The 15,834-nt window shown below is 43.1% G+C and overlaps 2 protein-coding genes across 2 annotated transcripts; both read left to right on the top strand.

Annotated features, from left to right (window-relative positions):
- Nucleotides 1–1,225: 1,225 nt before the first annotated feature.
- UBQLN3 (ubiquilin 3) lies at nt 1,226–3,250 on the top strand (the record flags this gene model as incomplete). Its single annotated transcript, XM_084894231.1, has 1 exon — nt 1,226–3,250. Exon 1 carries the CDS (start codon nt 1,277–1,279, stop codon nt 3,248–3,250), a length of 1,974 nt encoding a protein of 657 aa, XP_084750357.1. The 5' UTR covers nt 1,226–1,276.
- An 11,016-nt stretch (nt 3,251–14,266) lies between these two features.
- Nucleotides 14,267–15,742, top strand: LOC311627682 (ubiquilin-1-like; the record flags this gene model as incomplete). The annotated part of the gene is made up of 1 exon (XM_084894228.1): nt 14,267–15,742. One exon carries the CDS (start codon nt 14,267–14,269, stop codon nt 15,740–15,742), a length of 1,476 nt encoding a protein of 491 aa, XP_084750354.1.
- Nucleotides 15,743–15,834: the final 92 nt, after the last annotated feature.

Raw genomic sequence — 15,834 nt, 5'->3', positions numbered from 1 at the left:
TATCAATTCTCAGTTCTCCTTCCAGTGATTCACCAATATCATTTGACACCTTTGGTTACTCTCTATTTTTTGAATCTCTTTATCTCTCTCTGCTTTTTCTTGACTTAATGTTTTATTTTTTTCTAAATATCCTTTGTTGAATTCACTTAATCTTCCAGACTTCTAAATATTGTAGGGTGTATAAGTCAGTCTTTTTACCTCTATCCCTTTTCCTAGATACACAAAGCTTATGATTCTAAATACTTTGTCAATGTGGATGAAGTCTAGATTCATGATATTGAATTACCTCTCTACATTTGTACTTGAATATAAAATAGATATCTTAGATATAGGTAAAACTGAACTTTTATTTAATTTTCTATGTAACAATCATATTTCCTTCTCCTTTTTTTTTTAATCTCAATTTCCTTCTCCTTTTTTTTTTAATCTCAATTTTTTTTTTAGCCAGTCAATTCTTTTGAGTTCTGTAGGGTAGGTAATAATGATTTTTCCCTTCTCATATCTTAGCTTCTGCCTATCAGAAAGTCAATACTTTGAAAATATATAAATAATTTGTAGCTAATGTTGAATCAGAGAAAAGACTGGAACATAAAATTCCAGGAAGAAGGTTGACTGGGGATTAGCTGAATTCGAGTCTTAAACCAAATGAGTCTCCACATGCCACATACAAGTGCTTGTGGAATCAGGACTCTTGGACTCAGAAAGAGGATCAACTAAGGGCCCTCACTATGAAAAGGGTAATTGAGATAGGAAATGGAAAAGTTAAAGGTTGGGAGAAACAGTTCCCAGGGATCTGTACCTTGGAGAAATCTCAAAATCCATTTTATGAGGCTGTGATGTCATTGGTGAGGTCACAGAGGTGAGCTGATAGAGTGGGTTCCAGCCCAGAAAGCTTCAGGGGTGGCTGTTCAGCAAGATGAGGGTGGTTTGGAGCCCTGTATAAAAGGAAGGACGGGGTCACAGCTGATTGGTATGTATTCCCCAAATTGGATCCTTTTTCCTTGCCCAGTTACTCATCCATTGTAGCACCCTTTCCCATGTCTTCAAGTGTTCTTTCCCCGATACCATCTCTCAAACCCATAACCCTCCCAAAGCATCCTACCCCAGAGACCTCATTGAACCTTCTAGGTAGACCCTCTAGTTTTCCCACCTTGACATCCCAGGCCCTCTTTCTGCTCACCTTTCTAATTTTTCCACTGCTCCAAAAGATGATTTTGGTCTCCCATTCCCATCCCCTAGCTGTGTCCCCACAGACCCGGGCCTTCTGCTGCCCACCATGGCCAAAAGCGGAGAGGCCCTGCCGCAGGGCTGTCCAGCACCAGTCCAGAATCCCCACCTCATCAAAGTGACAGTGAAGACACCCAAGGACAAGGAGGATTTCTCAGTTAAAGACACGTGCACCATCCAGCAGCTGAAGAAAGAGATATCGCAGCGCTTTAAGGCTCACCCTGATCAGCTGGTCTTAATCTTTGCTGGCAAAATCCTCAAGGATCCTGACTCACTGGCACAGTGTGGAGTGAGAGATGGCCTCACCGTCCACCTGGTCATCAAGATGCAGCGCCGTACCATGGGCACTGACTCTCCAGATGCTTCCGTCCCTAGTCGAGCCCCTGGATTGCTCCCTCAGCCAAGCTCCATTTTCCCAACAGATGGGCCGTCCACCTTTAGCTTAGGTGTCCTCACAGGCCTCAGTGGGCTGGGCCTGACTTCTGGTAGTTTCCCCGACCAGCCAAGCCCACTGACGTGGCAGAATGTATCCGTGCCTGAGTTTGTGGCTCAGATCATTGACGAGCCTTTCATCCAGGGTCTGCTGTCCAACACAGGCCTGGTGCGTCAGCTGGTTCATGACAACCCCCATATGCAGCAGCTGATCCAGCACAACCCTGAGATTGGGCATATCCTCAACAATCCCGAAATCATGCGGCAAACGATGGAGTTTCTACGCAACCCTGCCATGATGCAAGAAATGATGCGGAGCCAGGACAGGGCACTCAGTAACCTGGAGAGCATCCCCGGTGGCTACAATGTGCTTCGAACTATGTACACAGACATTATGGACCCGATGCTTAATGCGGTACAGGAGCAGTTTGGTGGCAACCCCTTTGCTGCCACCTCTACTGCTAATGCTACCACTAACAACAGCCAACCCTCAAGGATGGAGAACTGTGACCCTCTTCCCAATCCCTGGGCTTCCACAAATGGAACCTCAGGTGGCAGGCAGGGCAGGTGGTCTGGGGACCAGGACATGTCTGAGATTAGAAACAGGGCTCCTAACATTCTGGGCAGTTTAGGGCTCTATGACTACCTCCAACAATTACACGAGACCCCTCTGTCCCTGGGAACCTACCTGCAGGGGGCTGCATCCACCCTCAATCCAAGCCAGGAGGCACAACCAGGAAACCGAGTTCCCCCAACTTCATCTCGAGTTCCCCCAGCTTCATCCCAGAAACCAGAGTCAGGCCGCCCACGCCCTAAGGAGTCAGTGGCAGTCAAAGGCAAATCCTCTTGCCCAGCATTCTTGAGATACCCCACAGACAGTAGTCCTAGGCAAAGCGGAAGCCAAGATCATTCAGGGAATGGCTCCACTGGTCACAGCACCAGCATGCCTGATCTTATCTCAGGGTTGGGGGTTGCTGCCAACAAGGCCCCATTTGGTCCTTCACCACCGTCCCCAATGGTAGCTACCTCTGGAATCCCTGATCATTCCTGGATGCCACCATCAGCTTATCAAAGATCTCTGCGACCAGATAGCATGAACCAGGCCCCACAATTACAGGATGAGATACGCCGGCAGCTGCCCTTGCTGCTGCATCTTCAGGCAGCTATGGCAAACCCTCGTGCCATGCGTGCCCTACTTCAGATTGAGCAGGGTCTGCAGGTCCTCTCAACTGAGGCACCTCACCTCCTCCTCTGGTTCATGCCTTGCCTAGCAGGGATGGGAAACATGGCAGGAGAGACAGAGCCTGGAGAGGGCGCCCTTATGCCTGAGGCTCCTCCACCAGCCCCAGCTCCTGAGGTTTCCCCAGAACAGGGTTCTGTGGAGCTAGGCCTCCATTCTAGTCCCATCCTCCAGATACTGCAAGCCCTAGCTGGTACCAATTCCCAGCAGCTGCAGCCCGAGGCTCACTTCCGGGTGCAGCTAGAGCAACTGCGGGCCATGGGCTTTCTGAATCCCGAAGCCAACCTCCAGGCCCTCATTGCCACGGGAGGTGATGTGGATGCTGCGGTAAAGAAGCTGAGGCAGTCATAGGAGCCCAAGTTCAGACTGTATCTTTTCCTCTGTGCCCTTTCCCCCATATTCCCTGCCCCACTCGCCCATTATTGAATGCAGCCGCACTATGAACTTAATTTACTATTATGCCCTTTACTGCGGAGACGATATCATTCCAGAGTCGATGAGGAAGAAAGAGGGCCACAAACAGGGTGGGGGTGCTTTGAGTGACCCAACCACCCCTGCCACTGCACAATGATGGGGCCCCAGTGTGAGCTCTGCAAATGCTTGTCTTGAGATGCAATTACATCCAATCTCCAGCTGCTGCCTGAGTCTGATTCTTTGTGGGCACTGAGAAAAGGGGAACACATGGGAGAAGAGGTGATGATTAGAGCTATGTCTGCATGGATATGAGGGCATGAAGGGAAACTGAATGTTCGAAGTTAAAAAAATTCAGAGGCATGGAGAATAGAGCAGGGAGAGCTGAGGCAGCTTTCTTGGTGTCCTTCCAGAGGTGCCTCAAATTTTGGGTCCTGTAGGAGCTGCCACCATGTACTCCGTTCTTTGGTGCCTCTACCACCAGTCTGTCTGAAGAGTGAGAGTGGGCACAGTTGCTTATTTTTATTCTGCTGAAGACTATCTCACGGGTGGCTCTCATTTTCTGAGTTCAATGCTGATCCCTGAGTGGACTGAGATAGAGCAGGATTGTGGCTAAGCATCTTCCATCTTGTCAGATTTACTAAGTTATCATCCCTAGTAACCAGACTCGGAGAGTTGCTGTCATTGACACAGGCTATGTGTGCCCTGGATTTTGTCTTTCTTGCAACTTCTAGCTCTGAAGTTGAATCCTGGCCTTAGCATTCACTTTTAGGAATTCAATGTAAGTAAGAAATATGATCCTGCCCTCATGAGTTTATCATCTGGTAGCAGGAACTATTCAAATTGGGAATATTTGAAGAGTGCTCATTTGTAATTACAAACTATGATAAATGCTCAGAAGAAAGAGAAGGGGGGTGTGAAATAGCATCACAGGCTTGATCTATTCTGGGAGACAGAGAAGACTGCTGTGAATATGTGCTCTATGCTACTACCTGGAAAGTAAGAACGAAATAGGTAAAGATTTGAGAAGGGAGAGGAGTATTTCAGCAGAAGAGTCATTATATACAAAGGCACTGAGGTAGGATGTATGTCACACATGGGAAGGGCCCAAGGAATCTTAGGCTAAATTTTAATTTATACTTAAATGCTTCCTGTTGACCATGTACTTCTAGGGTCAAAGTGTTACAATTTATAAATCAAGCGAGTGAATCATACCTTCCATTCCCCATACACATGAATGTGCCCATGGACTCACACTGTAAGAAATGTCCCAACACACAGTGCATATGCACAGGTAAATACACTTTCACATGGGCATGCCTATGTGTGCGTGTATAAGCACACACGTACAACACAGTTTTTTTTGGAGATTTACCACAGAAAGGGAGTAAAACCTTTTAAAAAATTGTGTCAGGGAAAGAAAAGTGTCTATGGTAGAGGATACCAAAAGTGCCTCTGGTAGAGGCCACCATACAAGTGGCTGTGGTGTGTTTAAACATCAGAGACTCAGTGTGGGAGGTCCTTTCAGGGACTGGGAGAAACAGAACTTCTGTCTGGAACTCAGGATACTTGGACCAAACTCTCTTTACTTTTTAGCTTGGAGATAAAAAGAACTTTTGGGTACACTATTTTAGGGTTCAGTCTCTAGGAGTAGCACCAAACTTCAGAACCCCCGTTACCACCCACTTTGCTCCCCATCAGTGGGGGAGTTCTTGTCCAAATCAAAGGAACTGTAGTTTAAGATGGTACTGGGGAAACAAAGATAAAAGTCTTGCCTCTTGTTTCCTGAAAGTAACAAGCCAAATAGTGCTCTGGGACTGACTCTGAGTGGGGAAGATGTACATGCACAATCTCTAATTCCGTCCTGGGAAAACCACTTAGGTATGAGGAAAAAAGTGAGGGTGGGAGTGGAGGGCGGGGGGGAGAGGACGGGAGGGAAATAAATGTTGCTGTTCTCATCTATCTATGGGAAAGAGAAGCATAAGGTTTCATACGAAGGAAAGCAAGCTTACTAGGGCAGGCAGCAGGTGGGAATTTCCCTCTAAAAGTCCTGGGAAGTGGACTCATTTTTGTCCATATCCTCTTAAGAGTCCTCTATAGTTGATGAGATGGTGAGAATCCTTGCTATAGCCTCATCAGCGACAACTCATCAGTCCCTTGTCCCATGCCCCGTTCCATGGTGAAGGTGGTGAACTTCCAGGAGGAGGAGGTTCCAGGGTCAGGCACCGTCACTGTTCTCCATTAGCAGCTAACACAGGGTTTGGTGCATAGGAAAGCAATCAATAAATCATTCACTGAGACAACATTGAATGGGGAGTGAGAAAATGAACAACTATTAGAGAAAGTAGTTGATGAGACCAGGTAGATATGAATCAAATAGAGTAAAGCACAGGGCTGGAGATTGTGTTTGTGAAAATAAAAACTGTTGGGGTTTGGGAAGAGAGATTTCTGTGGGCTGATGTTACTGAAAGAAAAGGCCTCCAGAGACATTCCATGGGCTGGTTTTCAGTGCTCCAAGTGAATATCTGCTCCTTGGAAGGACTGCAATAGGAGTTTGTGTGGGTGAGGAATAGAAAAAGGGTCTGGTCATACTTGGCTTGGTGCCTGGAGCCTCACAAAATGTGCCCTTTCTTTAAACCAAGAGGTTTGCTAGAAAGTAAAAACAGAACAAAACAGTGAAGTCTGATGATTTGTATTACAGATAGCCAGCCAGGTAGGTGAATGGCATTTTAAAAGAAAGGCACTATCCAAACAATGGAAAGTAATTTTTGACATCTGTGTTCTTTATTTTTTAGATAATATTATTTAGATATTAGATATTTTTCTAATATATGTTATAAATATATCTCCACATTTCCATAGATATTTTAGGGTTGCATTAATTACATTTAATTTTAATAATAGTTAACACTTTTTGAGGTTTTCCTACATGCTAGGTTCTGTTTCAAGCTATATATATTTATTGATTTCAGAAAGGAAAATATATATATGTTTCAATAAATATATATTTATTGATTCCAGAAAGGAAAGGAGAGGGGGAGAGAGATAGAAACATCAATGATGAGAGTGAATCCTTAATTGGCTGCCTCCTGCACACCCCCCAGTGGGGATCGAGCCCACAACCCAAGCATGTACCCTGGACCAGAATCGAAATTGGGATCCCTCTGTCCATAGGCTGATGCTCTTTCCATTGAGCCCAAACTTTTTACATCTGAAGCCACACGATGGTTCTTTAACGCAGGTCATATTATTATCCATATTTTTCAGATGAGGAAAACTGAGGCATAGGAAGAGGGGAAGTACTTGTCTTTTATAGTTATATAGCTTCTGCATAGTAGAGCCAGAATTTGAAATTAGATTATCTCTTTCCAGAGTCCACACTCTTAAACACTGCCCTGAATGAGGTTAATACTTTAATCTTTACTTGAGTAAAGTGAAAGGGGCAGAGTTTGTGGTATTTCATTGAAATTTTGCACTCTTGACTCTTGCAATTATCTACACTGGGCTGAAATACCTTCTTTACCATGTTGCTCAGATGAGTATATCTCTATTTTAAAAATGTTAATCTACTAGTACCACACTTCTTCAATTATTTTATTTATTTAGCTTTTTAAATTTTTTTCAATGACAATTTACATTCAATACTCTAATGTTAGTTTAAAGGGTAGAGTACAGAGGTTAGACAATCATGTACCTTACAAAGCAGTCCCTTTGGCATTTTCAGTACCTGTCTGACACTGTACATAGTTATTACACTATTATCAACTATATTCCCTGTGCTGTACTTTACCTCCCTGGACTCTTTTGTGACTACTAATTTGCAGTTTTTAACTCCTTCATCTTTTTTTACCCAGTCCCTCAACCCCTCCCCTCTGGCAACCATCAGTCTGTTCTCTGTGTCGAACTTCTTAAATTATTTAATAAAATATTTAATGAAATATTTAATAAAAGATCAATGCTTGACTCATTATTCCTTTGCAAAACTCTCTTGTCTAATTTTGTTGATTTTTCTGAATACACTTTATAATAGATATCAAAATTCAGAAAAGGACACATGACATTTTAGGTGGTTTTCCCTGACATTTAAAAATTAGAGAAAAATTAGGGAAATGTATCAGACAGTCTTTTCTTTTAGAATAGAAAATATTTCCGCTTAGTTTATTTATATAGCTTTTACATATTTGGCTCTACTTAAACATTATATTATTTTGGTTATTTGGAGTAAAATTATTTTCATTATGGTTAGATATTGCTGTGATGAAACTGTGCTGTTACATTTTGATCTTTATTTCAGAGAGATTTTTCATTGATTCTCATGCCACAACCAAATGTTTCCTTGATAGTCATAAAACACCCATTATTCTAGTAGTTAAATCTCTTCTTTTCTAAAAACATAACTTGACTTGTTTGCTCTATTTACAAGTTTTAATATTTAAAAATATTTAGATAACATTGATAAATAAAATAAGAATACAAAAATCATCAATAATTCCACTACCTAGATGGCACTGCTAATACCATGATGGTATCCTTTTACATATTTTACAAAACTGTGATTACAGTATATTGTACATAATGTTTTATAGCCTGCCTTTCAACTTGATCATCTAGTATAAATCTTTTCCCCAACTTATTAAGTAGCCTTTTATAGTTCATTAATTTGATAAGTATTTCCTGAACAATTTTCATATGTCAGAAACTGTGCTCAGTGTTAGAAATATAATAGTGAACAAGATAGAAATGGTTCCTGCCTTAAAAAGCATATAATATGGTAGAGATAACGGACCTCAAACAAACAAGAAATAGAAGTAACAGCTAACACAGAGCACTCACCAAGAATTAGATACTATTCTTTAAGCTTATGCATATTAACATACTCAGTTCTTAAAAGAACCCTATAAGGTAGGTAGTTTATAAAAATATGTTATTATTGATTTCAGAGGTTAAGGAAGAGGGGAAGAGAGAGCCATCAATAATGAGAATCATTAGTCAGTTGCCTTCTTTATGCCCCCTACTGGGAATCAAGCAGCAATGCAGGCATGCATCCTGATCTAGACTTGGAATACTGATTATTGGCTCATTGGTGAGCGTCAACCAAATGAGCAACACCAGCCAGGCAGGTAGGTACTATTATTAAACCCATTTTACAGATGAGTAAAGAATAATATTGTCAGGTGTCTAATCTAAGGTTACACAGCTAGTAAGTGGTGGAGCCAGAGCTTGGATTTGAACCATTGTCTTTACAGGACACACTCTTGATCTCTATTCTATGTCAGTTTCTATTATATAAAAAATTGAATTATTATAGATTTCATGCAGAAAATAAGCAAGATATGTTTCTAGTTTATGTTAGGGAAGGGGGATATATTTTTAAATGGGTGGTCAGAGTGTATCTCACTGGAGGGAGTATTTATGCCAAAATTTGGAGGGTAAGAGGAAGCCAGACACTCAAAGAGCTGGGTGAAGAATGTTTCAAGCATATGGGAAAGAATTAAAAAAAGACCTTGAGTTTGGATAAAGTTTGACACATTGGAAGAAAAAGAAAAAAAAAGAAGAAGAAAAAGACTAGTGTGTTTAAAAGGGAACAAATACTTTTCCCTCTACCCTTCTGAATTCTTCTGGCTGAACTAATAAATTAACATAAGACAGATTACCAGGAGAAAATGACCAAATGTATCATGTAAGTACATATGGGGGTTCCCTAAGAACAGGGGCCTGGAGACACCTTGGGCAGTTGAGGCTTATAAGCCATTCTGAACTAAGGAAAAGGAAGCAAAAGGCTGGGATTTCCAAGGGAAAGTAGGCAACTCACAGGCATTGAGAAAAAGCATAGTCAACAAAGTCTTGCTGGGGCCACCCAAATATTGGAACATGGAGTACAACAAACTTGGCGTGATTCTTCTCTGTCTCACAGAGTTCATATTATGTTAAGGTGATAGCTTCATTTCTTCAAGCAGGAATTCCTTTAGTTCTGTGTCTTGCTTCTTAAAGTTAGCCAGCTTAAAATAATCAATACCCTTAAAAGCACATTTTGGGGTGAAAAACTTCTTCCCTTCAGTGTCCAGAGTGTAAAGAATAAAAGGGAAAGTGTGTCGCACTGGCTGGTTTGGCTCAGTGGATAGAGCATCGGGCTGCAGACCTAAAGGTCCCAGGTTCAACTCTGGTCAAGGGCAGGTAGCTTGGTTGCAGGCTCCTCACAGGTCCAAGCCCTGGTCAGAACTCCTGCAGGAGGCAACCAAATGGATATTTCTCTTACATTGATGTTTCTCTTTCTCTTCCCCTCTCTTCCACTCCCCATACAATAAGTGGAAAAATATCTTCAAGTGAGGATTAACAACAAACAACAACAAATAATAAGGAAAGTGTGTCATGGTGAGGTGGGAAAGACAGTGGAGTGCAAGATGGCACAGGGCTTTGTTAATGTGTACAACTATAGATTTTATCCTGAATTCATGTGGAGCATGATTGAGGGAGTGGCAAGGGTGGGAGCCACGTCCAATTGGAAGACCTGTGCAGTCATTCCAGCTAGAGATGCTGTTGCCTCCTGAGATTTGGGTTTTCCACAAGGGTGTATGTCCAACAAGTGGACAACTAAAAAATATATTTTGGAGAGAGAATTTATAAAACTTTCTGATAAGTTTGGATGTGCAAACTTAAAAGAAGGGAGATGTGAGGATTTATTAATTCAGCTAATACTAATTGAACAGCCTCTCTATGCCAGGTCCTGTGCTAGGTGCTGGAGAAGGGAGACATTCTAGACACAAAGTCTTGCCTTCAAAAAGCCAATACAGAAGGGGCAGGCACCAAGCAATCAATATAATTGAAAGCAAAGGGAGAGGTTAAGAAGAAAGTAAGGAGAGAAAGAAACAGAGATCCACAGGTGGACTCTTTTTGGTTGGTTATCAGGAAGAACACCATTGAAGCAGAGATGTAATGAATAAAGGCACTTAACGAAGGTCAGGAACAAGAGTTCCCAGGTCAAAGGGACATCAATTAAAATGCAGGCACCAGTTTGGGGTGTTCCAGGGACACAAGTAGTCTGCTGTGACAGGAGCAGATACTCAGAGATGCGGCCTGGGAGGCTGGCATGGGCCAGATTGTTAGGGCATTTTAGTCTTGGTAAAGCATTTAGATTTAATTAAAATATAATAGAAAAATCTTTGGTGGTTTTGGGTAAAGAGATGAGATTAAGTGCGCTATATTTTTAAAATATCACATTCACTATTTTGCAAAGTTAAGCCCTGACAGTGCTTTTTCTTTATTTGTAATGCAAGTGCCTGATTTGAGCTTTAATTTCCCAAACATCCACTTCAAAGGGGCATCCACTTCAAAGTTCGCTGTGTCCAAAAAACACATTTCCAGCCACAGGATTAGATAAGGAGCCAGGACACTCCCTCCATTCTGATAGCCTTTGTTTGAAAGAGTATGGTTGATTTCCATTAACTGATCATTTGTCAGTGTTTTTTTTTTTTTTTTTTTCTTGCTATGGTTTAAATTCCTGCTCTTATGTTTTAAATCCACCAATAAAGAGTAAACTCACAAAACACTGAATGCCCCACTCTTGACCCCAATAGAAGTAAAACCCATCCTCCTCCCCCACCTCTCTCTCTTGCTAATGTGGCCCCAAAGGTGCCATGTAACTTCCAGGACTTGTAAATAAAACTGTCTCTTTCCAAGTTTCCTGAAGGCTATTGCTGAGGTCATATTGCAATCATGATAAGAATCACAGGGCCCATCCTACCTAGTTTGGTGCAGTGGATAGAGCATTGGATTTCGGACTGGAAGGTCCCAGGTTTGATTTCAGTCAAGGGCATATGCTCAGGTTGCAGGCTCAATCCCCAGTCTGGGGAGTGCAGGAGGCAGCTGATCATTGATACACTCTCATCATTAATGTTTCTATCTCTCTCTCTCTCCCTCTCTGAAATAAAAAATATATTTAAAAAAAAAGAATTACAGGGCTTATCCAGCCACAATGATGGTTATTGAAAGGATGAGGCCAATACAAACTGAGGGCCAAGAAAGGAGGCAGGGATGCCAGCTGGCAGACGATCGCAGTATTGAAAGCACCGAGGTGATCAGATTCAGGATAAATTTTGCAGAAAAGGCCTGTAATGTTTGTCGATAAATTAGACATGGACAGAGGATGATTCCTGTGTTTTGGGGCTGAACAACTGGTTGAATGATCATATTATTTGAAGAGGGAAAGGAACTGGAGGGAAAGGCAAATCTGAGATTCTGTTCTGACATTAACTGTCTTGGCTGTGAATTTAGCTTTGATACAGAAGACTATGGAAGAAACAGGTTTGTGAGGAGACAGTCTAGAGCAGCGTTTTTCAACCGCTGTTCCGCGGCACACTAGTGTGCCACGAGATGTTGCCTGGTGTGCCGTAGGTGCAGACAAGACAAGAATTTTATAATTTTTCACTATTTTGTTTACTTAATATTTCATAATAAAGTAATTATAAAATACTTTCTTTGTGTTTATTTGATTCCTATTCAAGAGAATTACTTTATATATAGTCAATATAGGCACAGAGCTAAATTTTTTAACATTTTCTAATGGTGGTGTGCCTCGTGATTTTTTTCATGAAACAAGTGTGCCTTTGCCCAAAAAAGGTTGAAAAACACTGGTCTAGAGCTTATTCACTGCTATATATTATTTATCATGACAGCAAAGGATTCTAATATGTGCTTGCTCCACATCCACAAATAAAAATAACCTAAAAATAAAAGGCCAAAGTGAAAAGCAACAAGGGCTTATTTGAGATTAAAAAAAAAAAAAAAAGAATTGCAATTCTGGGAAGCACTAATTCATTTGGAAGTGAAGTCAAGGGTATTATTGAGAAAGGGAACGGGAATACTTACACAATAGAAGGAATCAATTTCTTTTGGTGTTAATAAGTCAAGAAAGGAATTTCTATAGGTACAATTAAGCTATTCTTTAGCTATACCTGGAGATGCTAATTCCAAAGAATGCCTTTCATTTTCAGGATGTCTGCTTTCCTGTTAGCTTTGCAAATATTTTTTTGGAAGACACTGATTTTTTTGTTTGTTTGTTTGGTGTGTGTGTGTGTGTGTGTGTGTGTGTGTGTGTGTGTGTTTGATCCAGTCCAAAGGTTATTGTGCCCAGTTCAAAGATTCCAAAGGTTTGAGGAGTAAGATATACCAGGCAGCATAAGCCATATGGTTATGCTGAAGGCAAATGAATCAGTTTGTAGAACAAAAACAGACCCAGAGAAAAAGAAGCAGCAATCAGACTCTCAAATCTCAGAGGGAAAGTAGGGTGGGGTGGGGGTAGGGGGAGAGATCAACCAAAGAACTTGAGTGCATGCATATAAGCCTAACCAGTGGCCATGGACAACAGGGGGGTAGGGGCATATGTGGGAAGGGGTTTGGGATGGGAATGGGAGGATGAGGATAATTATGTGATACCATAATCAATCAATAAATAAAAAAGATATATCAGGAAGTTCCCCTGGGATGGCAGCTCTGACTATTTATAATGGCAAACATTGAAACAGCTTGATGTATTCATTTTTATAGTAAAAAATATATAATTGCTGCAGGGATTAGACAATTTACCCTGGGGCCCACCTGCCCGGAGTGGTCAAGACAGTGTCTGAGAGGTCCCTGTTTCCTGAGAGCCAAAATATGTACCTTCCCCAGTGACAAATCTCCTCTTCAAATATACCTTAAATCTAATTGTTAAGTCATAAAGACCTGAAATAAAACTCTTACTTTCTCACATTTTTTCTTGTTTCAGTTTTGATCCTGTGAGAGTTGAAATCATAGTTTATCTTTTGTTCTTGGGGAACATGATGCTTAGAACCAGACAGATGGGTTACTCAGTTTTGTAGTTATCAAAAATGCAAGCTGCCCACAAGACCCTAATTGAGGCTGGATGGACTGGTTATACATGTCTTCATTCTCTTCATATAGAAGTGGGTGCCTGGTCTTGACTAGTTCATGGTCAGTAGATAGTCATTTAGTGAGGTTAGGTGACTATAATCAGTATTTTTAAAGCTGGTTCTACAGTTGCCTTTTCTAGTCAGCTGTATTTGTTGATCCAACTCAGTTGATATGGTTTTCAACAGTAAAATAGGCTGGGGTAAAACATGTTTCTAAAAAGAAATATTACTTTTTCCATATTTCTATTTAATTAAAATTGTAAGCAATCAATGGGTCCATACTGCTGTCACTACTTGAGCTGCTTAAGCAGAGACAGAGTTGAATCATATGTTTATTCCAGTACTGATGGCAGTATGGGAGAGCAGCAGGTCGTCCACAAAAGCCTGCTCTGCACCCCACCATAATAAGCTAACTGCTTATATTGGGTAGAAGACAAAAATTACAAGGGGAAGTCAGTTTGCAGGTCTGGATATTTGTGAAGGCCTGCGGGTATGCAAAGGCTTGGAAGTCTTCAAAGGACCAGCATTTTTGGTTTCTGCAACAAGGTTGCTAATCTTTCCATGGTAATAGGCAGCTCCCTGATGGGGAGGAGGAGCTGTATTTCCAGGTGAGCTCCCAGGTCCCGTAACACACCTAGCCCAGTTAGAATACGCCTTCTTTAATCAGAACAAAACAACCACAGTTAACAGAACATGATTAATATTTCTTACAATTATAGCTGGTCTCCAATATTCTATTTCTGCTCCTATCAAAATCATAAAGAGAGCCAAACTAAGGCAGGTGGTAGAGACTTCTGCCCTTCCCCCATTCAAGTCTCAACTGTGACCTCATCACTGACATCATATCCCCTAAGGCTGGCTCTGGAGAAGGGCAGCTGCCACCCCATGGGAGCCAGGCGGCTGCAGAAGTAAACTGGAGGTGGAGTTTATAGGACGTGGGTGAGAGGACATCACTGAACACCTACTGGTCCCTGTCCCCAGGTGTGCTACATCTAGGATTCTACAATACAAGGTCCTCAAGTAGCCCTGCATCTTCTCTAGAGGAAATATGGCACAGGCTAGGGAAGAAGCAGGGGACAGCCACCTGGTGTCTGGTCGAGAGCCATCACGTATCATCAGAGTGTCTGTCAAGACCCCGCAGGACTGTCAGGAATTTATGCTGGCAGAAAATAGCAGTGTCTGTCACTTTAAGAAACAGATCTCCAAGCGCCTTCACTGTGACATTGACCGGCTGGTGCTCATCTACAACGGAAAGATCCTCCGGGATCAAGATATTCTGAGCCAACGTGGCATCTTTGATGGAACTATAGTTCACTTGGTGGTTAGGACCCGTCTGAAAGGAACTCTGTCCAGTACAGGAACTCTGCCAGACCCCACCGGCAACTGTACCCGTGGTTCTGAAACCTCCACCTCAGAGAGTGCTGGGATGGTAGCCAGGCTGCTCTGGCTAGCCCGGAGCTCACCTGATCTGGCTGACTTCTTTGGCCAGCTGGCTCAACTCCTGTTGGCTGCGCCTGAGCCTGTGGTGCAGTTCTTGGAAGACCCTCTGGTTCAAGGTGTGGCAAGTGAGAAACCAGCCAATACTAGCCACGTTCCCGAATCCTCAAGGCCAGTACAGAAACCAGAGCCAGCTCTAGACAAGCAAGGGCTAGAGGCCTTGAAGGCAGTGTCAGGTGGTGATAATGCTATGCGTCCCATCTACTCTGACATCTGGCAGCTCATGCTCTTCACTCTGGCCCCATTGGTTGCTACCAGAGGCCATAACCCAGGTCCAGGACTTTGCCGAGGGGAGGCCAACGCTCACAGCAGCGCTGACACCACCACTGCCTCTGTGCCTGTCAGGCCATTGGCCCAGGAGGTGAGTGCAGGAGTAGTTGCCCAGGCCAAGGGCATGGCCTCAACCCAGGCCAATTCAGGGTATAGGGCCAGTATGCAGGACTCATACTCAGGCCATGATATCTCCTCCCAGGATGGCCAGCAGCCCACAGGGAAAGCCACTCTAACCAATCAGCTGAGACCCTCGCCCTCTGTCTTGCGTAGAGCCATGCATGTCCTTCAACAAAATCCAGGTCTGCTACACCAGCTGGCCACTGGCAGCCCTCTGCGACATCATATGCCATTACTTCCTATCCTCACCAACCCACGAGCACTGCAAGCATTGATACAGATAGAAAAGGGCCTGCAGATACTGTCTAGGGAGGTGCCCAGTCTGGGCCCTGGTAGACCACAGGAGGCTACAGGAGCCCCTGAAATGAGGGGTGCAGGCCAGGGTCACAGAACAGACCCTGTGCAACCCACTATGGCTGTTCTCCAGCTTCTCCATGCACTGGCCAATGCCTGCTCCCAATCCACCCAATCCTCACTATCTGCAACCCTCCCCGCTGAAAGCAGGTACCAGCAAGAACTGGAGTATCTGAAGATCATGGGATTTGCTAATCGTGATGCCAACCTGCAGGCCCTGATGGCCACCGATGGAGACATCCCTGCTACCATTGAGAAGTTGCTGGGGGAACCAGAGGCCTAGGTCCCTTCAGCTGATGCTCACCATGCCACCCCATGGAGAGGGAGGTGGAGAAAGGGAAAGGGGAAGGGAGGGGAAGTAGCTTATTTTGGGAA

This window comes from Pipistrellus hanaki, assembly GCF_964339955.1.
Source record: "Pipistrellus hanaki genome assembly, chromosome: 9".
Classification (NCBI taxonomy): domain Eukaryota; kingdom Metazoa; phylum Chordata; class Mammalia; order Chiroptera; family Vespertilionidae; genus Pipistrellus; species Pipistrellus hanaki.
This window is presented reverse-complemented; position numbering and strand designations above follow the sequence as displayed.